Source organism: Penicillium lagena (assembly GCF_028827675.1).
Source record: "Penicillium lagena strain IBT 129212 chromosome Unknown utg000007l_segment0_segment0, whole genome shotgun sequence".
In the NCBI taxonomy this organism is placed as follows: Eukaryota; Fungi; Ascomycota; class Eurotiomycetes; order Eurotiales; family Aspergillaceae; genus Penicillium; species Penicillium lagena.
The window spans coordinates 1,781,108-1,806,861 of NW_026623228.1; the positions used below are offsets into that span (position 1 = coordinate 1,781,108).

Below are 25,754 nucleotides of genomic sequence, written 5' to 3' on the forward strand. Positions count from 1 at the left end.
GACATAAATACGAAGACCCTCAGGCAACCGCCATAATGCCGCGCAATCCGGTACTTTGCTCCGCTGTGGCAAGGGCTGACTGTGTCCTCCGCCCAGACGGTCGGGTGCCCGTCTCTCCAGAGTCAGATTATTCGAGAGAGCAGTGCTCGAGTGAAACCGACGCGTACTCACAATCTCTCTCGGCTGCACGGACACTAGGTCAGCCCCGGCTCCACTGACTCATAATAACCATATTTTCCCACTACATCCTGGTGTCTTGTGGGATTTAGTTTCCTCAACGCATTGATCTGCTTCGGCCAAATTCTCCCCCCTCCCAAAAAAGTAGCACTTGAAGTGGGGGGAAGCGTGATTATATCACCGTCGGCGGAGTGGCCACTCAGACAACGGCGTCCAACTGTCAAGAACGGAAGACGGATGACATGCAGCTCGAACGGTCGATCAGATGCAAGCCAGGTCTTCCCCTCTCATGCAATCCATTACTTATGAGGGACCCCGGACTGATTGATCCCCCCAGTAGAATGAGACGAAAAGAAGCCCACTCCAGCTGCATCGCCAGGCCCTCGAACCGGCTTACATACACTCCGACCCCCACGAAGTTGTGTTGCGAGCAGAAGCACAATCCAGATCGTCTTCCCGTGAGTGGGGCGTGATGGTAGTGCGTTACAAGCGCAGTAACGCTGGTGGATCGGGGCGTCTGGGGGCATCTTCGGAGACCGGCCCCCCCTCTTGGGCTGCCTGAAAACAACTCCGCTCCACCATGTCTGACTTGGATGTCGTGATATCCTACCGTGTCGCATCAAGACAGGCCCAGACGGCACGATCTGGTGGAAACGGCCTGCGAGCGCCGTGCTGATGAGCCGGTTCGATTGGGCGTAGGGGTTCGGTAGCTTTTTCCCAACTTTTAGCTGCAGCCACGCCGCCTACTATTGTCTGGATCTACTGCATTGGCTTGCAGTCGTAGCTCGGTCTATGCCCGAGCTCGGGGCTCCTCGGTTTTGCTTACTTTTCTTTACTTAATAATAACAGCGAGTTCCTAGTTATCTGTTACCGAGACTGGTAATAGGGCGAACCCTCGGCGACTTATACACCTGTTGCGAGCGACATTACTGGGCAAGGATACCTCTTGTCAGCACGACGCTCCTACCGGTCGATGCTGATTTCTCCTCACACGGTTCCCCAGGACGCCCGAGCGTATCTGTCAGTGCGCATGGTATGCAACTACTGTAGGTCAAGGCGCTGCCCAGAAAACCACCACTGGCTCGGATTTCACTCGCATTCCTGCCGAAAGGTTCAGCCTCGTGTTGCGCTTCTATTCAGTCATCGTCTTAATCATCATCAGCATTTGCCTGGCCGTAAAGTCCAAATGGCCCCTCCTTCATGACGTCAAAAAAGTAGTATTGCATACATACTACTACGATGTACCATCCAAGCCCTGTTCATGCATCCTGGCTATGGATTGCATGAGCACTTACCCTTTCTTGCCTCCAGTGCATACGATGAAACTGTTTGACGCATCACGGAACTGCACCTCGTGCTTCCCCCCGAAGGCACTAATGCGCACAGCTTTGGGGGCAGTTGGGCCCACCGTTTCTAGAATCGGAATGCGTCCGATGAAGGAGCTTGTGCAGCTGGTTAGAGTCATTAGCAGGACTCTTTTTGACCGTTGGATATAGCAATAATTGATTTGCATTCATTCTTGATATAAAAGCCCCAAACCCCCATCAATGAGGAAAGACTCGAGCTTAAAAGCCAGCGCAGTTTGAACCAAAATCGCCAGAGATATTTTGTATGGCAAACAGTCAGAAGCGCCAATTTCAGCCCTATGCAAATATCCATCATTTCCCCTTAGGGGTTCCAGCGCCAACCTGCAGGGCTAAAGCAGGCCTTGAAGTCAACGCCCCCAAACAGACCAATGGCCCCGTACAGATCATAGTCTCCTTCTAAGCCTTCGACGCTCCCAGATTCCGCATCCACCTCTTCATGCAGATCCCACTCCCCTACCCTTCGTCCGTCGCGAGTGAAAAACACTTTAGCCTCGCATCTCCTTTGGTCGTTCGAGTCAGCACTTATCTGGTCCGGCAGAGTAAACACCATGCCGATGCCAACGGTTTCACCGACGTTGACCGCAGTGGTGAAATCTCGCCCGCCCCATGAATCATTCACGAAGCGACAGCCATCATCAGAGCAGACTCCCAGACTTCCTCGTTCCCAGCCGGGGGAGCGCCACGAGGGATAGGGCTGCGCGGCAAAGCCGATGGAAAATCCGCTCTGGTCTGCACCAGGCACGGTGCGCAGACCAAGTAGCGTCACCTCGAAATAGATGGTTTTGCTTGTTTCTCGCTCAAACGGCGAGTCCACCGCGGCGAAGTAGAGAGGCAGATGCGTCAAAATCGCACAGTCGCGATTCCGGTCTGCAGTTGCTCCTTTCCATTCGCGTGCCGGCAGGGGCTGGGGAACAACCCACCCACTGAGCTCGCGGGGCTGCACAGGTCGGATGTCATACTCTTGCACCGCGCGATATACGGCAGGTGAGGGCCTCACAGGCTTCCACAAGGGCGTGTTGTCACAGAAAGCATGGGCCCGATCCGCATCGTCGCTGGATGCATTTCCTGTGCCTGAAGCGTAGTAACCCGACACTGGCGGCGGGGGGAAGGTCGCCGTATCTGGGATGGCCTCTTGCCAGTTGTGATAAGGGGGTGCCTTGTGCTGGGCCTGGGACTCGTCGTAGCTGGGTGGAGCTGACATGGTGGTTCAGTGGTATTTCGGTACGTGGCTATGATTAGTGATAGGTGGAATTCGTAGGTTTTGTATTTCCATGCGGATGCTATTACCCGCACGCTTGCCAAGGGCGTCATTCGTCGGTTTTTACTTGCGCGTAGTTAACTAACTTATAAAAATTGAGCCGTCTTCACTCTCCCCCGGGCTTTCTATACTAATCTAATTGCAAGTCCTCACCCACGACAGATGTTTGGGAATGAGCGGATGGGGATAACGTAGCGTATTTGCCTGATCGCGGCCTGAAATCGCTGTAACGAACACAGCAAAGGTAAGGACGACGCTTTTTATATCTTTAGTAGCGAGAATATATTGTCAATCGGCAGCACTTTCAATTCATGATACTGATTCGCCATCCGCCCCATCTGAGGATCTGAATTCTGATCCATGGTTTCCAGATTACCCCCAAGAAATCAAAACGGAAACAAGATTCATAAGGCAGGAGGTTCTTCGTTTCAGACCACCGCGGATTCTCTAGAACGAAGCAAGTCCGGAGTTCACCGCCGCTGGATTCAGGTACAGACGATCTACGGATCTCTTAAAAGGCCAAGATCGATCTATCTTGACCCCTCAGGCATCTTATTCATTGTTCGTGTCCGTCACGTCGACTTCCCTCTTTTTCATTTCAGAGTCAGAATTTATAATGACTTAGAGGAGTTATAAGTAGATCAGTAATAATTACACTCGGAACCACGGAGGATTGGAGTGTGAACAACAAACAATGCAGGTCTTAGTTGTGCAACCAGTGGCGATTCGAATTCCTGTCTTTTTCCCTTCTCTCTTTCTCCCTCGTTTTTGTCTTCCAATGGCTCCTCCTGCCTGCTCTTTCTTCCCATCCTGCCTGTGCCATCGCCGCAGCCTAATTCAACATGTCAGTCGAGTCCTGCAGACGACGGCGATCGTCGATCTCGGAGCAGATGCATCGGGTTCTATACCATGATCGGTCAGACAAGGTGGAACCCCTAACTAACAACCATGGAGTGCCATCAAGTCCTGACCATCCGCAGAGACGACAGAGCTTCAACGTAATTAGAAACAATGATGTGGTTCCCGATCAACGGCCAGAACCCATCGGTGACATCTCCGCAAGGACACTCGTTGCAGAATCAAGCAGAGCCCAACTCACTTCCCTATTCACCACGGAACTCACAGTTCTTGTTATCGCAAATCCGACCAACTCAATTCAACCTCTTGCAGTCGGCTTAGAGAACGATGAGGGTCAAGACCAAACAACCAAAGATATCGACCAGTTCGGAAACAACATCTGCGCGTCTCCAACCTGGAACAACAACACAGCCCGCAAAGAGAAGCGAGCCACGCGACACCTGGAAGCAGAAAGAAGAGAGCTCGAAAAAAGGCTACTACACCTAGAAGAAGCCCAAGCCCGACTGGATAGTGGCATCTACGACAGAAATTCGCGCCGCTTGACAAAGAAGCACCCATCCAGCATGACCAATGGAACACCAAGGTATCGCACTGCAAACGAAAATTCCGGGGAGGGATCATTTCGACGAAACCATGATGAACCAAACAAGACACGCAGCCGTTCATCATCTCTCAGTTCGTCCCGCTCCGATTACGACACTGCCGATGAAGCCGCCCCGGATTCGCCCATATCACATCCTTGCGCTGTGCAGACCCGGGCTCCTGACACCCAGTCACAAAGCCCTGCTCCCGGCACTTCTATGAAGAATGGATACACGGTTATCGAGCATAGCGGCCTACTCTCTCCACTGAATGGCCCTGTGAATGTCCTGAGGCGGAAGCCCCTGAAATTGCAACAAAAGGATCAAGTTCTTGCCAAGATCATTGTAATCTGTTGCCAATGTCAATTTTGGCACGACATGCCGGCAGAGTCATATCAGCCGTTTATCGACATGCCTAGTTCACCGGCTCTGCCACGGCGCTCATCACCTCTTTCCCAACAACCTTATGGGTTGCAATGCTGCTGGTGTGGGCATACCATGAGTAAACAGTGCTGTCAAAGCTGGACCACGACGGTGCAGATGCATGAGAGACATTATTGACAGGGGAAATGTAAAATAATCTTCTTGCTTGTCTCTCCTCTCTGTTAGTTAGGGTTGCCGGGGATAAATAAATCCGACCCGCCCGTCAATTTTCCTCCGTCTCAACTGCTAACTTCTTCCTTCAACCTCTCTCCTCAGCACCACACTATTCACAATTGTCCAGAATCTAATGACGCATTCTGCATTTATCATTTTATTTTGTAGTAAATACTAACGGACTGAATACCCGGACCACGTCATCCGCAACTTTTCCATCCAGCTGTCCCCGTCCCACCGGACATTCCACGGACCCTTCCTAGGACGGTCGACACAAGTTCCACGTCTTGTGGCTGTGTCTGACTGGAGCTGGATTGCGAGCGGACCTTGCTGTCCATGTTGCCAGAGCAAGACTACCAACAGGGCCTTCATAGTTCATGTTTCACTTGCTCGAGTTTCCACTCAATCTCTACGAGAGCATGACTCCTTGCGCACCTACATACTACTTACTATATTCAATTCCAATCTATGTTACTTGATCTCCGTATATACATACATACACGTAAGACATCTGCCTCACAGCCGGCTCTTCGCCTTCTTGTCACCCACGACATTCACCACAACCTTGCCCCAGGTCTCGCGACTACCCAGCGCATGCAGGGCCCGCGGCACACTCTCCAGACCAAAAAAGCTCTCATCCTTGAAGGCCGTCCCCTTGAATTTGCCTTGGGCCACCAGATCAAAGATCCCCTGCCAGACAGTTCCCACAGCCTCGGTCTCGAACCGGGCATACTGGCCCCAGTGCAAGCCGACCAGGCTCACGTTCTTCAGCAGCACCCGATTCAGCGCGACCTTCTCAATATTTCCGGCCGCAAATCCAATCACCAGCAAGCGCGCATTCCACGCTACACACTTGAGACTGGCATCGATCATGCCGACGGGATCATAGACAATATCCACACCCGCCTTGCCATTGCCCGTACGATGTGCCGCGCACAACTTTTTCACCTCCTCTGGCCAATTCTTCTCCCGGTAATCTATCACATAGTCTGCGCCAAACTCCCGCGCAATCTCACGTTTGCGCTGCGTGCCCGCCGTAGCAATCACCGTCGCGCCCTTGGCCTTGGCCACCTGCACAGCAGCGAGACCGACACCACCTGCCGCAGCATGGACCAGAACCCAATCTCCAGCCTTGACACCGGCACGGTGCACAAGACCGCCGTACGAAGTCGGCGCCGTAACAAACAGTCCCGCAGCATCCTCGAAACTCCACCCGTTCGGAACAGGGAGCAGCGTCTGCTCAGCCGCTAGGACATGCGTCGCATACGCACCCTGGTTAGCGCCAAAGACGCGATCACCGACGCGGTACTTTGACGGTGTCTTTGAGGCCGTCGGCGTGGCGAGCACCGTGCCGGCAAACTCCATGCCACCCACCCATGGCAGCGGCGGCTGGTGCTGGTATTTACCTTGGATTTGGAGGATGTCGAAGAAGTTGGTTCCCGCGGAGTGGATCTCAATCAAGTATTTGTCCGGCGACGGGGTTGGTGCTGGGACGTCGCTGACCTTTAGGTCCAGGGGACCCTAGATTGAGGTCCTTTAGCTACCCAGCTGAAGGAGATGGAATTTGGGGATCCCGACGGCGTACCTTGACGTATTCACTGATTTGCACCGCTTTCATTGTGAATGAGTTGAAGTCCCAGGACAAACCAAGTAGTATCGTCTGGAATAATAAATAGTTGAAGAAGTTGAAAGAATGCGGAGTTGGCGTTGGTTGTTCCCCGCGTGGAAAAGATGCCGAGGTTGCGGCTCGGATAACTTAAGCATTCTTGGCAATAGTTCAACTTTTCGTAGTTAATTCAATAAATAGTAACAGTAAAGGCAAAAGCCCAGCGGGTATAGAGACAAGTAAATCACAGGAACCACCCTCGGACGCCGTCTGCTGAAGACACAAAACCAAAACACATAGCCACCCATATGTAGACAGACATCCACAGGAAAAGAAAGAAAGAAACAGAAAACTAGTATCTGACACCTGGAGCCTTTTGCACCAGATGTTTCTGGCTAACATAAAAGCCTGACACGCACTGCAAGCCTGCTTGTTGCGGCTCCATTCCCGGCATCTGGTTGTACTGCAGGGACATGGCGCGTTTCTATATCCTTGGTTCGGCGTAGCCGTGCGCAAATCCAGGCATTTCACTCTGATAGTGAGTGACTGGATGTGAATAAACTTGATCCGGAGTTGGAGGACCCACGACATGCATCTGTCCTGCTATCGGGGCGCTTAGGGGAGCGGCGGAATGGGATACACCAGGCGGGGGAGTGATGGCTCCCACGGTCAAAGAGTACCATGATGGTGCGCTCACGGCAGGGTTGAGACCGCAGTCGACGGACAGAGAACGGGTAGGCCATGCGATTCCCGGTGGTGCAAGAGCTGTGTCCGGGCTCGCAAAGCACGGGTCGGGAGAAAGTGGATAGCCCGGGGTCGGATAGGCGCAGGTAGGAGTATTAAAAATGAGGCCCTCGCTCACCGAAGACGTTTGGTTGAAAGGGCTGTCATGCGGACATGGGTCGGCAAAGGAAGCATGGGGACTCGGATCTGTAAAGGAAGTGGCAGCCCGAGTCTGTTGCCCTGACGAAGGACTCGGGGTCAACGGCTGTGCCGACAATGACAACTTGGACTGCGTATAGACGGGAAGGCTCAAAGTCCACTCAGTCGTCAACGACGGCACTTCAGTAAAGGAGGGCGGTGGTGGTTGGGGATCCTTTGGCCGCGGCGAGGATGGACGTTTTTTGTTATTTTCGGTATCTGGATCATGCTTGGAACGTGTTGGGGCCTGAGGCTTCTTGTGTGTTTGACGCGATGGCTTAGTGACTCGCCATTTCTTTAATCTGCTGCGTAACTGGGTTTCACTAGAGGAGTTTTAGAAAGAGAGGTCAGTAGAAATCAAGAGCACTGACCTCGGATTAAAATCATCAGACCGAATCTGCTTAATGACCTGTTTGAGTGGCCATTCCTCCTCCATGTATAGCCGAGAAATCAATGCTTTCTTCGTCTCCCAGACATTGGACGAGATAGAGGTTTTCATCTCGAGGGATATAGTACAAAGCAGGAGGGAGGGGGAGAGAGGGAAAGGAGAGAAGAAAACAGCAGGCAAAGGAAACAAAGAGCCGGACGAGGGACATTATTAAGATGGTGTTAGGGCTAGAACTCCTGAGGCCATCTCCACGGCTGCCATTGTCTCGGGTTGGTGGTCTGTCACTCACCCTAGGACTCTCAGTTCGTTGTGGCCAGGGTCGATCTGCGCCATGACGATAACTCTTGATCAACCGGATCTCCCTGCCATGGACCTTCTCCCTGCCATGGACCTTTCTTTCTCTCTCTATGCTTTGTTAAGCGTTTGGATCAACACAGTTCCATAAATTGCACTCGCGCAACTCGACCTGTCCACACCTGACACCAGACAAGGTCGGGACAGGCAAAATCAAACACCAGTTCCGCTCGTGATGAGCTCAGCTAGTCTGGAACTCCAAAGCCAAGGCACCCGCCGATCTCATCGCCTCGTCAATTGATCCTAAATCGTTGGGAGCGTTCCCGAACCTGGAGCATGTGTAAAGCCGAGCAGCTCGTGGAGCCCGGAGGCCGTAAACAGGAATGACGATCCTGCCGCGGAGGCAGACATTTTTGCCTGCTGCCCAAGACGCTACGGATGAACGGCTGCCCTTTGCTCTTTGTTCAAAAGACTAACCAAGCTTAGGGCAATTACACGGCTCCGGGGCTCTAATCCGAAAGCTGGCTAAGGCCGATGGTCTCTGAACTAGTCCGCCACCCCTCGTCGATCAGACCAATGGCCATATTCCCCGTGGAGAAGCTGTTCGTGAGAACGCCAATGGACCTCAATGAGGATCCACGATCTGCCCAGCTCCTCGATAGTGGGCATAGCGCGTACCGGCAGCCTGAGTATCAGGATTCGGATCCCTGCCGGTTCCGTTACCGTATCGCGACACGAGGCGCACCCGAGATGGCAAAACACTCGATTTTTTCTTTGATATTTCTTCTTGTACCCACTTGATAGACCTATGCATGGATTGAGGCCCTGCATCTATGATTTGCCTCGCGTTCGCGCGCGTCTGTCACATCCTTAGTGTATTTTGTTTTAAGAGGGGGGCACTGTCTTTTTTGGGCAATTCTTATTATCAATTGCCCCATGACAATGACATTACTATAAACCTGTAACTACGTCTGGTTAAATATTGGAATCTAGATGCACTATTCCTGTTCCGCTCGGTCTCAGCTCTCGTGCCGTGAGCCACAGATGGTAGGCGCCGAAACTCTAATCTCTTTGTCTCAGTGCATGGAGGAAAGTAGCACTAATGTACGTACGTACGCATACTATGGGTGGGCTACTAGACAGACCCTGGATCAGCGGTACCAACGGGATCTTCTTAAACCAGCAATGTTAGGCCGAGGGAAGTGCGTCAGAACACAGCAGTATGTGCGGCCTGGTTGGACAGGGCTGCGGGGAGTATCCTTCGAATAAAATAAATGACAGGGTGCGAAAATTGCTCCGGACAATTCGTCCGATTCCATTGGAGCTTGGCCCTCTTTTATAAATTTAGTTCCTGAAACTAAGCAAGCAAGCATGAGGATTCCTTAGCCGATGCAAATATGTCGTAGTTAGGAAGGAGCCCAACACAGGTTTAGAGGGTCTGCCGGATCTCCGTACCCACCCAACTCAAAGAGCTTTGCCCGACTCATTGATTTCACTCCATGTGGGATCTCTTGACTCGTGGATGTGGCCCTAGCACCTTGCCTCGGAATCTCAATCCCCGGAGCTCTCCTGATTAGAAATATCCGCCATCCATGGCCCTCACTTTCGCAATAGTGCAGAGGGCCATGAATGGGTACTGCGGATCAGTGGCAAATTGCGGGCTGTGTGGGGAGAAGATAGGTAGAGCGCGAAGGACCTGGTGAATATTCGCCATAAGCACTGTTTCTCGTCTCCGGACCCCTGCAGAAGACGAACCGTGGTTCAATTGCAAAACTATACAAACTGGTCAACAAGCCAATAATCCATTTCCCAAACAAACTCCGCTCGCCGGTAAGGAGACAAGACAAACGATCCACACGGGGGCCGACCCGGTGCTACGGACACAGGGCATCCTTTGCAGGGCTTACTCCTGCGGGAAGATTATATTTTCTACAGAATGGAGCTCGGCAACATGTGTTTGGGGGCGTAGAATGAGGGCAAGGGAAAAGACTGCTTGGACATACATACACATACATATCATAATATCATCACCTTTTCCCTTGCCAGTGCTGCAGAATGGAGGCTGGATTCTGCCATTCATCCGACCACGAAGATCAACGGGTCTTATCTCCAGCCCCAGGGCATGATGATCGGCGGTAGTGTCCAACGATCAGATCTGAGAGTGAAGCCTCCACCAAACGGATCCACTTGTCAAGTCGAGTATATTCTCCGTGTCGAGTTAATTTAAAGTATTTGTCAAGAGCTCGTGGTCGGCTGGAGGTTTCATAATGGATTGAGAGTTCGGGATATCTTAAGTGGACCAGGATTCACATTACTAAAGAGGGTTGAATGTTGGTAGAGTAATACAGGTACAGAGAAAAAGAGAGGGGGGAGAGTAAGAAAAGGAGAATAGAAAAGAAGAAGAAAAAAAAACAACGCTCTCAATCCCGACCCCAACAGTAGTATACATACATACAGAGCTTGATTCTCGTTTAAGCGGTATCCACGTCCAAGTCCTGCGGCTTCTTCGTCTTTATATCCCTCCTAGAGATTGGAGTGTGAAACGGTTCCGGAAGAGAACGATTATCTGCACAAGGCCTAGCGGCGCCTCTTGCTGAGACGGTGCTCTTTGCCTTTTTTGGACTTCTTCTTGCTCTTGTCGCGAGGCAGCACCAGTGGTTCATCGCGCATGTTCCACTCCATGAAACGGAGAAGGTAGTCATCGATGTGGGCAGGCTCTGGTTCACGAGCAAGCTCATCGGCCAGCTTCTGCGAGACAGCGCCAGCAGCAGCAGTAACATCCTCTGCTCCAGAGATCATCGGAGTGCCGGCCTGAGCAGGCGTCCCATGTGATACACTACGGTCCTCGAAGTCACCATCGTCGGCATGCTCTAGCTCTTTCTGCGCATTCTTGGCTGCGTCAATATCTTCTTTGTCTTCGACTTGCTCGAACGCACGCGTGCTAGTTGGGACGCGGTTGCCGAGCACGCGATCCATGGCGGCACTCGCTTCGTCGTGACCGTCCAGCTCATCGCTTTGTTCCATGCCTTGAACATCCAGCCGGGTGAAATAGTCGGTGGTAAATTCACCTTCTTGAATGATCACGTCATCCAGCATGCGCTTCTGGTTGGCTTTGCGTAAGATGTTGGATTCGATGGTGTACTCGGACACGAATCGATAGATGTGAACATCGCGCGTTTGCCCAATTCGATGGCAACGATCTTGACACTGCTTGTCCATGGCTGGGTTCCAGTCCAGATCGTAAAAGATGACGGTATCGGCACCAGTCAAGTTGATTCCAAGACCACCAGATCGACTAGATAGAATAAATGCCAGAATCCGCGGATCGCTGTTGAACCGCTCTGTGAGCAGTTGTCGCTGTTCCACCTTCGTAGTTCCGTCCAGTCGAAGGTAGCGATGTCCGTGGATGTTGAGGAACTGTTCCAGAATATCAAGCATCTTTGTCATTTGGGTGAAGATCAGAGCGCGATGACCTCCTGCCTTGAGATCACGGAGCAGTTTGTCGAGCCGCTGCAGTTTACCACAGTCGTACTGCAGCAGTCGTTTATCTGGAAATGCAATTGACAGCCGCATCTGCGCTTCGTGGAATGGATCGTAGGGCTGATGCTTCTTGGTGTTCGTCAATAGGTGAGTTTCGACAGGAGTGAGAGCAGCTTCGGTCATGCCAGCAGCGACGGCAGCAGGAGTGACGCAGGCGAATCTCTGGACATAGCCATCCATCTCGATGGAGCGTTCTTCGATGGACATGATCATCGATGCGAGGACAGAGGACCGACTCGACAACCAGTCGGCCATGGAGCGCTTTCGCAAAGGAGCGTTAGAAAGAGCATGCTCCTTGGTCCCGGCCCTGATGAACTCGACGAGGCTGCTGCCGTACACCGGCCGGCGACCGTGACGTTTGGACTCAAAATACAAACAGCGTTCAAGCTCAGCCATCCTCCTCATTCGGCAGGCATTCTCTAGAGAATCCAAAATGCTCTGCATATTGGAACCGTCGAAGCCCATCTGCCAGTTGGTTCGTTGGTACTGACGCTCCCGAAGAGTCTTGAAGGGGCGAGAGGCCATGAGTCGAATGCTATCGTCTGCCAGACGCCGGGAGATTTCCTCTCTAGAGATTGGTGCTAGATTCAGAAAGTCCAAGTCGATCTTGGTGAGAGGGTGTTCGAAGAGCAGCCTTCGGCGTACGAGGGATTCCTTCATGTTGAAGTTCGTCACTGCAGATCGGGGCATGGCGAACGAGGTCGATATAGGTCGGGTTTCGAACAAATCGGGATGGTTGCAAACCTTGCGCAGTTGCATGAGACAGTGGATAATCGAGAGGAAATTGCCCGACGCGAGTGTTTCTTTGGTCTGAGCCATGGACATGAACCCATCGTACAAAAAACGCTGCCGCTTTGAGAGCCTGCAGTACACCACATGTTCATACTTTCCGGGCATCTGTTTCTCGACATCGGCCTTGAGGCGACGCAGGATGTACGGACGAAGGACAGTGTGGAGTTTGGTAACTACCCGCTTAGCTTCATCATCCATTGTCTCCCGTCCATGTTCCAAGATCTGCTCCACGGGTCGGCGGAACCACTCTGAGAAGTCTCGGAGGTCAGCAAATCCGTCAATGCCATTTCCCTTTCCGTCGGAAGGCATTAAGAAGAACAGGAGAGACCACAGCTCAGTCAGGTTGTTCTGAAGCGGAGTACCGGTAAGGAGAAGTCGAGCCCGGGTCTTGAACGTCAGAAGAGCTTGCCACCGTTGCGACCGGAAGTTTTTGATATTGTGCGCCTCGTCGAGAACCATGTAGTGCCAGTTTCTGCGCTTGAGAGACGACTGGTCCTGCAGGACTAGTTGATACGAAGTGATCAACACGTTCCAGGCATTGTCATCCGTCCAGCCTCGGCGTTTAGCCTTGCGTTCTTCCTGGTTGCCATAGTAGGTCATGATCTTGAACCCCGGACACCATTTCTTGAATTCCATCTCCCAGTTGAGCATGACGCTGGTTGGCACAACCACTAAGTGTGGGCCCCACACTCCATGATCGACAGCAAGGTGGGCAAGGAGAGCAATTGTCTGGATCGTTTTACCGAGACCCATCTCATCGGCCAGGATGCCATTGATGTGGTTGTTGTAGAGGCCCGCAAGCCAGTCCAGTCCATAGTGTTGATACTCACGTAGGGTGCCACGCAAGAGATGTGGGATTGGTGTCTTCAAGCCAGGTGCAGGAGAGTAGCCTGTCTGCAAGGACTTTTCGGCGGCAGGTTCATAGGAAGAGACCGATTCGGGTTCGGAGGGTTTGGTCGCGAAGGTCCCGGGAGAAGCTTCACTGGATACTTCGCCACTTGGCCGGGTATCGAGGACAGGTTCCACCTCATCCGCTGATTCGGAGACGTCAGGAACAGTGGCATCGGCCAATGCAGATTCGGCAGCCTGATTGTACTCGATGTTTTGAGACAAAGGAGATTCCTCGTCGCCGATGGCGGAGGCTTCGGAGGCCTCAACGACTTCTGGGGGCGTGCCTTCAGCTTCTGACCCGTGCTTGTCGGCCGTTGGTCCATTGGGGATGAGTGAGACTTCATCGGGGTCTTCAAAGTCGTTGTCATCACCAGCTTCTGATACCAATTTGACGTCTTCAAGGCCCTCGCTATCAACGGCCGCCTCTTCACCATCTTGAGGGACAGCAATGTCTTTGGGTGCGAAGAAGCCGAGTAAACCAGGCGCATCATCGCTTTCCTCGTCAGACGCGTCGTCCTCATCAGATTCTGCGTCTTCGTCACTGTCGCCCATGTCGTCATCCATGTCGGTTGACTGATCGCTATCGTCCATGAGAACCGAGTCCACGTCGTCTAATTGCGAATCTTCTGCGGGCTGAGAATCCATTTCTTTTCGAGTGCTTTGTCGGCGGGGACCATCGCTGTAATTGGTGACAGCTGTGCTGTCCGATGCCACTGACATGCGATCCAAAGCCTCATCGGCCGGCAAGTTAGCGTATTTTAATCGTAGCTCCTCCGCCGTCAATGCCGCATCTTCATCCACCTGCTCATCCACATTGGCTTCATCATCCCCTTCAGACTCGGAGGTCGACATGTTGCTCTCATCATCTTCGTCTGAATCGGTCGAGGTATCTGTTTCGGCATCATCTTCCTCACTCGAAGCAGGAGCATCGCTAGGAACTTCGCCCAAGATCTCCGATCGCCTCTTTTCAAACAGGGCCGTAGATTTTTTGATTGCGCTGTCGAGAGCCTGCTGGTTTTCCACTTTCCGTTCTTCCTCCCAACGGGCCAACCGGATTCGATCAATTTCAGCACGTGTCAGATCAAACATCTTCTGGAGATCCTTAGCCAGCTGCTTGCGTTTTCCGCGCATCTCTTCTTGTTGTTCTCGCAGGATATCTTCCGGGTCCTTGTTACGCTTCCGCCAGGCATCGGCGCACCATTGCGCGAACAGTTTAGCCATTTGTCGGTGGCGCTTGTGTTCCTTATCCAAAAGCTTTTGGAAATACAATGCATGTGCCACCAGATGATCGTGATGCGAGTACTGGGGAGGCGGCTCTTCCTGTTGCTCCGTGATATATGCAGAGCAAAGGTCTGAGCTCAGTGGGCCACCAGGTTCAGCAGCTGTCTCAACTTCGCGTCGTCTCCGAGCTTCTTCGACAGCTTCCGCGGCAGAGAGTATGCCTTCGCCACCAATACTCGAATCTTCGCTGTGGACCCATTCCCGGAACGATCCATATTTTCGAGGAGCAGCCACATGGCCGGGATGTTGTAAAGAAAGGGTTGGCTTCTTCACCTTTATCCGCAGCCGTGGGACCTTCAGTCCCTGGTCCTGCTCTTCTTGACGGGTCTCCCAGCCACCGGTAGACGTAGCCGAAATGGATGCACGGTCTCGCAGAGGACGAGGGCTGAAACCATTTACATTGGCACCAGAGCTGCGAGACCTAGCGCGCGAGTGGGTCGGTTTGGGCGCAGGTGACTGCGATACGCGCGGTTGCTTGACAGTCGCACTTCTTTTGGGAACCGTCTTCGGTGATCCGTTCGCAGTTACCTTGCCACCAAGTTTGCCATTGGCCTGCGCACGCGACTGCGTGACCGAGAGCGGGGAAGAGGTTGCCGGTTTGGAGCCATGGGGACTTCCCTTGGTTATATTCTGCTGCTGGGCTGCTCGCGTTTGTCTCTTGTCTGATGGAGGCTGCTGCTCAAGGGGGACCGTGTTTGTGCGCGAGGACCTGCGCTTGCCTTCTGAGAGGAAAGACGTTGGCCCCTCGAAGCCGAATCTCTTCCAGGGGGGGAAGGAGCCCGGGGTGCCAACCGTTGCGAATCAGTCAGTCGTCGTTTCTTGGACGGGGGCCTTCGGTTTCAGGGACGGTTTCGTCGAGGTTCGGCTCGGAAGGGATTCGCTCGCGGGTGCCAGAATCGGCGGATTCTTGCTGGAGCGACGCGTCAAGAGGCGCAGAATCAAAGTCCGGCATCACGCGTTCATCTTGGATCGATGGGCCATTCGGGCTACCGTTTTGCATGGCTTGTAGCCGCGGACGACAGGGGCCTTCCGGACAGCTGACCCCAGTGTTCGCAACGATGGCGCAAAGGAAATTGGCAATCTGGGCATCAACGAATCGGCAGGATCGAGTAGAGAGGCCAGGTAAAGTTTGGCATCCTTATCGGGTCGGGGGCGTGGATGGTGATGGAAAACAGAGCTGGGAGGGTGAAATGCGTGACGATGGGGTTTTTTGGTTTGGGGCGGACGAGGACGACGGGGGTGTTTGGTAAGCGCGTCAGTACAGATTAACTAACGCCGCTGGTCCAGTGACTGTGACGGCCTGAGGCATCAACATTCCGCAAACCTCCATCCACTACGGCTCTCGACCCTCTCCGGACACTCCTCACTATTACCTACCCACCCCCCTCCACTCTCTGGCTTCGATTGCTCCAGCAGTGTAAGTCTCCGTCCGCGTGGTTCATTTCACTTCTGTCTGTCAATTTCTCCGTCGGACTTGTCTCTAACTTCTCTCTCCTAGATGCTGCCCCAACGCATCGTGGCCCGGCGCCTCCCCCAGGTTGCGTCTCGCTTCGCTACTGCCCCCCGCGCCTCCTTCTCCCAGGCTCGAGTCCTCAAAGCTGCCGAAATCGAAGATCCTCTCCAGGTACGACCCCGTCACAGGGCAATTGCGTCACAATTCACAGCCTGCTCTTCTCTCCCTTTCCGATCGCAATGATGTCTAATTGGATACCAGAATGGCGGCTACCAAAACCCTCCTCGAGTGAAGCGTCAGTTCAGAGATCCCCACGGCGGATGGTGGGATGCGCAGGAGAAGCGGAACTTCGGAGAGCCCGTCCACGAGGAGAACGAAATCCTGGGTGTGTTCAGCCCGGAGCAGTACACCCACGTCTCCTCCCGCAAGGGTTTCTTCCACCTCGGCGTCTTTGTTGCGACCTTCCTGTCACTCTGTGGAGTTGTGAGTCTCTACTATCCTGACAGGCCGAGTGCCCCGAAGACCTATGAGGGTGGTTTGGAGAAGGAGCTAGGCGGTCCGAATGCTCTGCCGGTACGTCATGGTCCCCCTTTGGATGCGTTGAAAATCGAGTTTCATATTTAACAATTGACCCTAGGCTCGCAAGCCCAGTGAGGACAAGTGGTGATTATTGATCTCCGTTTCGTTCTTTGTCTGCCTGTGTGTGTGTGTATGTGTGTGTGTAAATACCAATAGGATTTCTTATTTTCGGCGTCACTTGAAGATCTGATATCGATCCGCTGCCACCGTTCCGGTCTACTTTAAACAAGTAAAGCCGGAGTCTCGGTCAGTGATCCAGATCAACTGCCAACACTTGTAGCTCTTGGAAGTGATGTCGGCCACCCCAACTGGCCGGTTCTCACATTGTCATGGATCAAAGAAGAGAAATTTTCCTGACCTTCCACAGTGTGGAAACAGTCCCATAGATGGCTCTCGTAGTGGTCAATAATAGTCGTGTTCACCCTTGCGCTCCCTTGGCACCGGCGCGGGTAAACCGGTGATCGCAACCAAAGACAAGGATAGTGTGGGACCAAAAGCTAGACAAATACAGTCATAGAAATCAAAACAAAGACCGGCAATAATAATAATAAGTAATAACGGGGTGTATAGTTAATTAGTTCATCCTAGAAAGCGTATCTAGGGTGATGCGCGGCTACGTCAGTCTGCCCACCTGTTTCATCTATCCCCCTCCTCTCCTTCCGCCTCCTTTCTGCGCAATAAACAACACACTTGCCTCCAACCTCGGATCCCTCCCTTCCTCCATTCAACACCTAGAAACGGGACTCATTCTGCCAACAGTCGATGCTGCCTGGAGCTCTTCCCTATCTCATGGTTCCTGGTCGCGCTCTCCCTTCCGACTGCTGCTGCTGCCGCCGCACCATCTCCGACCAACCGCTACCACCACCCCCACCACCCCATGTCGACGGCATCCAGCCGGTCCCGAGGAGTCAACCGTCGGATCAACAGCCTCCAGAATGAAGGTCACCATTCGCGCACCTCCTCCTCGGCCTCGCGCCGCCGGCCCCTCAACGCCAGCGTCGCTTGTTCCCATGCTCTCCGGGTAGCTTACCTGGCCTATCTGCTCAACCCCCATTCGCGCCGCGTCCAGAATGCCCCCGCTGCAGCCGCGCGTCAACGAAAAGCTTCAACCTCCATTCACGACTTGATGGGCGATTTCTCTTTGGTCAGGGACTCCAAGAGCACAAGGATTCCACATGGGTTTGTGGCCGAGCTCGAAAAGCGGCTGACGGGAGTGTTGATGGGGAAAGAAAAGCGGAAAGAGTATCAGGACCATTTGGTCGTGCGCACATTCGCTGCCTTTCTCAATGCGCTCAAGGAGCAATCCTTCCGAAGGCGCATGGAAAAGGATCGGCGAGCTGAGGATCTGGTGCTTATCTTCTACTCGAATGCCATCAAGGAGCTGAGCAAGGGCAAGGAAAATGACGATGACAGCTGGAAGCTCATGGTGGATCGACACGTTGCGCTTTTCGTCCGTCTGCTTGCGCTCATCTTGAAGAGCAATGATTGGGATAAAGACCGCCCAGAGCTGGCCAACCGACTGTCGGTGTTAGAAAACAAACTTCTGGTGCAGGATCAGGACCTGATGGAGGTGAATGGCTCTGCAGCGACGGGAGTTATAGCTCCGCTGAGCTACGATGTGAAGGACATGCCGCTGGTGCAGCATGTAGCGAAAATTTTCGGGATGACACCCGCCCAAGCGCAGTCCGAAATTGACAAGAACAAGACAATCTGGACGGAGAAGTCGGCTCTACAAGATCTCAAGACATACCAGGCCCATCTGAATCTTCAAACTCGAAAAACTCTGGCAAGAGAAGACTTTGAGACGGACGAGGCATATGAAAACTGGAAGAAGGGCGAAGGCCCCGATCTATCGCAAATGATGCTGGCAATTGTACAGTCAAATCCCGAGCTTGCCAAAAGCACTCCGGGGACTCTTCCCCAATTCAACCCGTCCCCCGTCGATGATGCCAACTTGTCACGGACATCCTCCGATCGGACAAACAGAACATCGTATGTCATTGACCAACCGTTCGATCTCAGCTCTCTGTCGCTCGGTGGGTCTGATGGTGACTCGGAGGAGTCAGATACCTACACTTTCATTCCGTTAGACCCCAGAGAGATGTACAAGTTCATCTTGGGCCACACCCTGAGCTACGATATGCGCGATCGGGAGCTCGAAGCGTCCCAGGCCACAGCTAATGTGCCTTCGATGAAGCTGCTCTCAAAGCAGTCCACGGAATTGCTGAATGAAATATGTCTTCGCTGGCGGATTCCCAACTTCTCCCGGATTGTGCTGTTTCTCGATGTGATCCAAGCCAAATTCGTGGACAACGAAATCGATCTCAACACCCTGGATTCGGGCTTCACGTTTGTGAAGGAATTGCCTCCCACCGAAGGTAAGAGTAAACGGGGCAGCTTCATGCCTTCGGCGGTGTTGGATCGACAGTGGTGGACTGTGCAAGATATCTGCACGATGCAGCAACTGCTATCCAAACTCCACGAAGCCCTGCTGCGGGAGCTGTACAATGTCATGATGGACTGCTTCGAAGCGAAACCACGTCCAATTGGGCCAGTGATGTATATCCTCGAGAATCACATCCAGGCCGATCCGAACTATATCGAGGACCCAGAGGACATCAACCGCTTTTCTTCTTATGTGCAAGACGGACTCGCCCAGAAGGCAACGGCAAAGTATCAGTCTTTTCTTAGCCAATTAATACCCGTGCAGCAGCACGCATGGCAGGTAGACAATGTCATCCAACTTGGTGATGCCATCTCGAAGCTGGCGCAAAAGATCCAGAAGCGGTACAGGAATAATCCGGAGATCATGGGGTATGTTTTGAATGCTTTAGTTTTGCGGTCATGTCTAACCCCGAAATAGTGTGAACCCCTATATCACTCTCTGCTCCAATGTGCTACCTATGTTCGCTGAAGACGCACATGAAATGATTATCAGAATCATTGAACAAACAAAGGAAAGGGATGAGGAGATCGATGTCGAGGATGGCTTTGACCTTTACCGGAAGCTTGCCACGGTCCGACGCATTTTTTCCACTGCGCTTCCAGAGTATGAGGTCCCCAATTTCCGTCATGTTAGAACTGTACTGACTTCAGTCAGAGTACCTTTTCCATTCCATGTGGAAAGTCTGCTAGAGGAATTTGTCTGGCGTTGGCTTCGCTTGACCGACCAGAGTGTCTTGGAATGGGTCAACCAGGCTACCAGACAAGATGCCTTCATTGTCCGAGCTGACCAAATGAACGATATGGCTTCAGAGGATGCTCGGCATAGTGTCTCGGCGATTGACATCTTTCGGTCATTCAATAAGGTGGTAGAGGACTTGGTGCACCTGGAATGGGATGATGATTTCCAGTATGCCAAATTCATGACGGCTCTATCCAGCTCGATTAGCAAAGGCGTGGCAAAGTATTGCGAAACGCTGGAGCAGATTTTCTCCCGCGAGATGGACCGTCTCACTCCGGATCAAGAAGCAGCTTTGAATCAAACTACCCAGGAAAAGCTCATGCAGTTCGCCAAGGACACATGGACAAGCAAGGAGAAGATTGAACCCTTCCAGTTCTCCTCAGAGGTACGGATTCCCAACCTATTGCCAGCTTTTGTACTGACTCGCTGGTAGTCTTTAGTGAAATTGAACAATGTCGAGTATGCACTCTCCCAATTGGACGGATTGGAGCGAGAGATCAATGTAGATGGCTGCGCCGAAGTCATCGCGCGGAATACCCCTCCACAGCTCAAGAAGACGCGCAAGGCCACAACGTATGTCTTCACGATCAAGGTGGTGGAAGGCGAAGATCTCAAGGCGTGCGACATCAATGGAGCCAGTGACCCGTACGTCGTCTTGACAGACGAATATCAAAAGCGAATCACAAAAACCCGGATTATCTACAACAATCTCAATCCGAGGTGGGAAGACGCAGTGGATATCACGACTCAAGGACCGCTCAATATTATCGCGACCATTTGGGACTGGGATGCTGTCGGTGATCACGACTATGTTGGTCGAACCTCGATCAAATTGGATCCGTTGCACTTCAGCGATTTCTTGCCACGAGAGTACTGGCTAGACTTGGACACACAAGGCCGACTTCTGCTCCGTGTCAGCATGGAAGGCGAGCGGGATGACATCCAATTCTACTTTGGCAAGGCTTTCCGCACGCTTAAGCGCACTGAAAGGGACATGACACGCAAGATCACAGAGAAGCTTTCCGCATACATCAACTACAGCTTGTCTCGTCGGACTTTGAAGTCTCTGCTGTCTCGTGGGATCAGCTCCACCGTATCCAATTTCTTGAACCGGAACCGAGCACAAACAACCACTGTTGCGCCCTCGCAGACAGACATTGAAAATGCGCTGACTCCGCTGTTCAACTACTTCAACGATAACTTTGCCATCATGAACAAGACCCTCACCTCGGAAGCGATGCGGATGGTCATGGCTCGTCTGTGGAAGGAAGTGCTTGCTACCATTGAGAGTCTGCTGGTCCCGCCCTTGTCGGACAAACCATCCCACCAGAAGCCCCTGACGGTTCAAGAAGTCGACATTGTATCACGCTGGCTCGTGCTACTGTTGAATTTTTTCAACGCCGTGGATGAGGAGACAGGCGATGCCAATGGCGTCCCGATTGACGTTCTAAAGTCTCCCAAGTACCACGAGATCCAGAGCCTGAACTTCTTCTACTTCGAGCCAACCGATAACCTGATCCGGACGTCGGAACGTATGGCTTCCGCCAATGTGAACCGCCAGCATGCAAACCGCAACCGCATTTCTGCACCCGCCCACCTCGGTGCCACTGGTCCCGGGTACGGCGGTCTCGGGGTCCCTGCTGCGCGCCGTGCTAAGAGCATCATGCTCTCCCGCAACCTGGGCACGATGAAGAAGGCCAAGGAGGAGAAGCGGCGGGAGGCTCAAGCCGACCCGAACGATGACATGATCTTGCGCATCCTGCGCATGCGCCCCGAAGCAGCGGGCTACCTACGTGACCGGAGCCGTCAAAAGGAACGACTCGCCGCTGCTGCAGCGGCTGATGCCATTGTGAAACAGAGCTTGATGGCCGGTGCTGGAAGCAGAATGAGCGGGTCCATTCCACGACGCTGACCTATCTACCCATGGAGCACAAAGCGTTCAACGTCTCTTGAGTTTACTTCCCGGGCTTTCTTTTCCTTGCCTTTTCCTATGCATACGTCGCGCTATATCTTCCCTTTTCTTTTCTTTTCTACTTTGTCTGCGATGATTCCCATCTTGGCCTGTTCACAGTTTGCATTCGTCCATTCCACTACACTACGGGAGGAAACGAAATAATCGGATTGAAACCATCACTCTACTAGCACAACAATACACCTTCTATTCCATTCAATTGATTTGATTTTTTATAAATCCATCCATTCTAATAACAGACAAATTTACTCAAGAGCAATGCACTCAATCTCAACAGGCACACCCTTGGGCAACTGCGCAACAGCCACACAGCTACGAGCTGGCTTGTGGGTGAAGAACTTCTCGTAGGTGGCGTTCATCTCGGCGAAGTTGGCCATGTCAGTGAGGAAGACCTACATGTCCCGATCATTAGCTCCTAATTCCTCATCTCATCCGCGTGGCAGGGATCATCCTCTTCGGGAGGTAAACACGTACGTTAACCTTAACAATCTTGCTCACGCTGGATCCTGCCGCAGTCACGATAGCCTTGATGTTATCGCAGCACGCCTGGGTCTTCACGCCGATGTTACCCTCGACGAGGTTTCCCGAGACGTCGGCGGGGATCTGGCCGGAGACGAAGATCTGACCGTTGGCACGGATGGCCTGGGACTATACAGGGTATTAGTGGGGACGTATATTTGGTTTTGGGTTTGTATTTGTATATGAATTGAATTGGGGGTGAGAAGAGTGTAGTCTTGGGTTTGATTGAGGGCGGGATTCGATGACGTGGGCTAGTTCGGGTTCCATTCAAGGGGGAGGAGCTATCGTCGCGGGAAGAAGGAGGAGGTCAGACGTACGTAGGGGCCAGCAGCTAGAGAATGAAAAGTGTTAGTGATTGACTTTGCGGGTGAGGGAGGAAGCAAGAGAGAACTGTGCGATTAATCGCTCTGGTGAGATCATTCGTGACTTACGCGGGCAGGCGTCCTTGGCGGAGACGATGGACATGTCGGCAGACATTGTTGTTTGAAATCTGGGGACGGACAGCGGTGATGGCTTAAGATGGAGGATGGGTGTGGTGAACAGAAGAGGACGAGAGAGACAGAAGATGCGAGAACGCATGGTTGTTGAGGAAGAAGGCAAGATATAACTGCCCCGCCGGGTGGGGTGGAGTTTTCCGAGGAAAACAACAGAACCAGAATAATATTCGTTGGAGAAGGGTAAGTAATAATAATGATATAATAATAATGATAATAGCTACGGGCTATGTATATACAGGGCAATTGATCGCTGTTCAGGTCGTCTCGTCATCAGGCATTATGGGAAACTTCACGATTTCCCCAAGTGGCCAAGCTGCTGCATCAGACTGGCTGTCTGTTCAGCGCTGTAGCCAAAGAACACCGGTCCGTTAAATATGACATTCGCCGGGATAGAGTTTGCTTCGCTTTGAGCCGTGTCTAGGTCTTGTGCATTTGGTTTCGGGGCGCCAGCATCCAGCTTGATCCCCTGAGCCTTGAAAAGCTCGGGCTCGCCAGTCTTCGGTTTCGGAGCATCATGACCGAAGGGACAGCGGCCAGCCGGTTTGGCAGGTGATTCGGTGGTGGCGGAGGGTTTGGGTGGAGGATCAACGGAGCCGGGGAACGGCTTCGAGGCCGGGGGGGGAATGGGTGATGGGAACAGGAATGCCCCAAGGCCGGCTTGGAGATTCCCCGACGCGAACTTCACGCAGCGGACGGTCAAAGTGGCCCTGTCTATTGTCGTCCTCATTCTGTGGACCCGGGGTGACCGGGTCAACGTCGTCGGCCCATTTCTCGACGAGTTCAGTTGACGCAGAACCTTGGCCATCACCGCCGCCCTCGCCATCTGTCTGGCGGTTAGGCAGGAATGCCTGGTGCTTGACACTGAGACCGTTAATCATGTTGATCAGGCCTCCATATTTGGCATCAAGCTGCCGCATGTTCTGCGGGTCGCGCTGATACCGCTTGACACAGATGGCATGACTGCGCGGGATCTCATGTTTGTGCTGTTCAACATATTCCGCAATTTCCTCCGGGGAGTGTTGGTCCAAGAACCGGATCGGACATCGGGACACGGGGCATTGGTTGTTAGACGATCTGACCGACGGGGTGTGACTGGACCGTCGCTCTTGCTGCTCGGCCTTGATCGGGTCCAGGTCTTCATGGCCACAGGTGTCTTCAATTTCGACTTTTGGTAAATCTCCATTCCCATTCCGTGTCTCCGAATGCGTCCGGCTAGATTTGGAAAGGGGACAGCGCAGGTTGCCCTGTGTGCCGTTGGTGGTGAAGTCTTCCTCCAGCGGAGCTGACGGACTCGGGCTGCGAGCCAGGATGCACGAGTTATCCAGGGAGTTGCCCTGGGAGCGAAGCAGAGACTTGCAGCCCTTGATGCCCGCCACAATGGTCTTGAGGGTATTCTCGTCTACGTTTGCGTTGCCCGTGAGCGTCTTGATTACATCTGCCGAACTCAGGGACTCGGTCTCGACCGAAGGGTCGTTGAAATGCCGATTCAGGGCAAGGAACTTCTTCGAAATGCCCTCAAAGGGAAGTACATGTTCACCGGGCATCTGGTTCAAGACCTTAAGGAGCTGTATCATGGGCGTTAGCATGTCTTTAAACACACCAAACAAACGAGCAGTGCCATGTCTCATCAGATAATACATGATGTTTCCGTCAACGCCACAAATGTGACTCCTGATCTAGAGCTAATCATTTTTTCTCATCATATGGGACTGGCAGGCTGCAAAAAGAGAAAAATGGTATATGTACCTCGTGGTGGATATCTGAGGACCTTTCCCTCAGTTCATTGGTCCTGCAGCTGAGTTGGTATACGGTTAGTAGCAGCGCATCGAAGGCTTTGCCCACGGCCTGGAGCTGGTCATGGTGCAGATCCTGCTGCATCTCCGGGGCGATCGGGGCTGGTGACATTATGCAAGCCAAGTGATTACAAGATCATGGGATAGTCATAGGGAGGATGGCTGCATACGGCAGTGGGAGGTGTAGTGTAAATGGTGTCCAGGGGGGGAGAGAGTGAGTGAGTGAGAGTGATGAAGAGAGAGAGAGAAAGAACACTATTTATGGCCGCCTGCGGAGCCCGGAAAAACGGAAAAACGTTAAGCGAAAATGCCACGTGATATTGCTTGTCTCTCTTAAGTTGTAGACCCATGTTCCTCCTCACTTGCTTACTATCCCAAGCATATTCTCCAATCCGGAGAAACAAACCTGACGAGTAGATGAATGGTCTAACGTGTACTGACTGCCAGTTCCGAGTGGCGGCCGCCCAGTCTGCATGGAGTGCGACGCTCCGAGTGCAGCAGTACGAGCAGAGCGTACCTGTCTGCATAGACATCAGGACTGGTCAGTGGTTATCTTTGAGGAGTCTTGTGTCTCTTCTTTGAGGGAAGTGGGGTGGTGTTGGCGATGTGGGGTGTCGATGATGGTGATTTTTGGAGGCACCCTTTGCTGTTTTGCTGCCTATATTGTCGCTGAGTCGGTGCCATGGCGCTTTATAGTCGAATATTTACCTCCCAACATTGCCATCCATACTACGGACTCGATGCTCTGATCTGGTCTGGCATGGCCTGTCTATTTAGGTGGCTTAACTGCATTACCCCTGATGCTCCTTGGCAGTACGTAGCCCTAATAAACTATTTGCTTTACACAATATATTTGCTTTGCATATTGCCTTTGTGGTTGGATATTTATTGTGCACTGTGACAGAGAGATCTGCAGGTGTGCGTGGGATTTCCAGGCAGATAATACCCCCTGACATGGGCTTACATTCATGTTTCAAGTGGGCACATATTATGCGTGGTTGAAGAACAAGCACAACTATATATTTTGACATGTAAAAGCACCCAGCCCATATCAACATGATGTTTGTTTCTCTAAAGAAAAAGCTTATCTCATCACAAGAGAGAGACAAAGAAACTCCCACCACTTATTTTACCATCAAAAAGCGAAAAATTTTCAATACTGATCTCGAAATTCTACACAGCACTATTGCTCCCCAGTCTTCCTCT

At 52.5% G+C, this 25,754-nt stretch overlaps 10 protein-coding genes across 10 annotated transcripts; 4 read left to right on the top strand and 6 right to left on the bottom strand.

Moving 5' to 3' along the window:
* Positions 1–1,845: 1,845 nt before the first annotated feature.
* Positions 1,846–2,745, bottom strand: N7510_010247 (SSH4 family protein; the record flags this gene model as incomplete). Its single annotated transcript, XM_056982172.1, has 1 exon — positions 1,846–2,745. One exon carries the CDS (start codon positions 2,743–2,745, stop codon positions 1,846–1,848), a length of 900 nt encoding a protein of 299 aa, XP_056830008.1.
* An 899-nt stretch (positions 2,746–3,644) lies between these two features.
* On the top strand, positions 3,645–4,747 carry N7510_010248 (uncharacterized protein; the record flags this gene model as incomplete). Its single annotated transcript, XM_056982173.1, has 2 exons — positions 3,645–4,586; positions 4,661–4,747. 2 exons carry the CDS (start codon positions 3,645–3,647, stop codon positions 4,745–4,747), a joined length of 1,029 nt encoding a protein of 342 aa, XP_056830009.1.
* Positions 4,748–5,354: 607 nt separating this feature from the next.
* Positions 5,355–6,456, bottom strand: N7510_010249 (NADPH:quinone oxidoreductase family protein; the record flags this gene model as incomplete). Its single annotated transcript, XM_056982174.1, has 2 exons — positions 5,355–6,359; positions 6,424–6,456. 2 exons carry the CDS (start codon positions 6,454–6,456, stop codon positions 5,355–5,357), a joined length of 1,038 nt encoding a protein of 345 aa, XP_056830010.1.
* Positions 6,457–6,928: 472 nt separating this feature from the next.
* Positions 6,929–7,864, bottom strand: N7510_010250 (Clr5 domain-containing protein; the record flags this gene model as incomplete). The annotated part of the gene is made up of 2 exons (XM_056982175.1): positions 6,929–7,688; positions 7,737–7,864. The coding sequence occupies 2 exons, from the start codon at positions 7,862–7,864 to the stop codon at positions 6,929–6,931; spliced, it is 888 nt and encodes a 295-aa protein (XP_056830011.1).
* Positions 7,865–8,623: 759 nt separating this feature from the next.
* On the top strand, positions 8,624–8,848 carry N7510_010251 (uncharacterized protein; the record flags this gene model as incomplete). The annotated part of the gene is made up of 1 exon (XM_056982176.1): positions 8,624–8,848. The coding sequence occupies one exon, from the start codon at positions 8,624–8,626 to the stop codon at positions 8,846–8,848; it is 225 nt and encodes a 74-aa protein (XP_056830012.1).
* A 1,776-nt stretch (positions 8,849–10,624) lies between these two features.
* Positions 10,625–15,551, bottom strand: swr1 (putative SNF2 family helicase/ATPase (Swr1); the record flags this gene model as incomplete). Its single annotated transcript, XM_056982177.1, has 2 exons — positions 10,625–15,310; positions 15,399–15,551. 2 exons carry the CDS (start codon positions 15,549–15,551, stop codon positions 10,625–10,627), a joined length of 4,839 nt encoding a protein of 1,612 aa, XP_056830013.1.
* Positions 15,552–16,049: 498 nt separating this feature from the next.
* On the top strand, positions 16,050–16,671 carry N7510_010253 (uncharacterized protein; the record flags this gene model as incomplete). Its single annotated transcript, XM_056982178.1, has 3 exons — positions 16,050–16,175; positions 16,266–16,577; positions 16,642–16,671. The coding sequence occupies 3 exons, from the start codon at positions 16,050–16,052 to the stop codon at positions 16,669–16,671; spliced, it is 468 nt and encodes a 155-aa protein (XP_056830014.1).
* A 789-nt stretch (positions 16,672–17,460) lies between these two features.
* On the top strand, positions 17,461–21,679 carry N7510_010254 (C2 domain protein; the record flags this gene model as incomplete). The annotated part of the gene is made up of 4 exons (XM_056982179.1): positions 17,461–19,397; positions 19,447–19,632; positions 19,684–20,152; positions 20,201–21,679. 4 exons carry the CDS (start codon positions 17,461–17,463, stop codon positions 21,677–21,679), a joined length of 4,071 nt encoding a protein of 1,356 aa, XP_056830015.1.
* A 305-nt stretch (positions 21,680–21,984) lies between these two features.
* On the bottom strand, positions 21,985–22,735 carry N7510_010255 (uncharacterized protein; the record flags this gene model as incomplete). Its single annotated transcript, XM_056982180.1, has 3 exons — positions 21,985–22,131; positions 22,214–22,387; positions 22,619–22,735. The coding sequence occupies 3 exons, from the start codon at positions 22,733–22,735 to the stop codon at positions 21,985–21,987; spliced, it is 438 nt and encodes a 145-aa protein (XP_056830016.1).
* Positions 22,736–23,044: 309 nt separating this feature from the next.
* N7510_010256 (uncharacterized protein) lies at positions 23,045–24,660 on the bottom strand (the record flags this gene model as incomplete). Its single annotated transcript, XM_056982181.1, has 3 exons — positions 23,045–23,434; positions 23,502–24,320; positions 24,502–24,660. The coding sequence occupies 3 exons, from the start codon at positions 24,658–24,660 to the stop codon at positions 23,045–23,047; spliced, it is 1,368 nt and encodes a 455-aa protein (XP_056830017.1).
* Between the last annotated feature and the right edge of the window lie 1,094 nt (positions 24,661–25,754).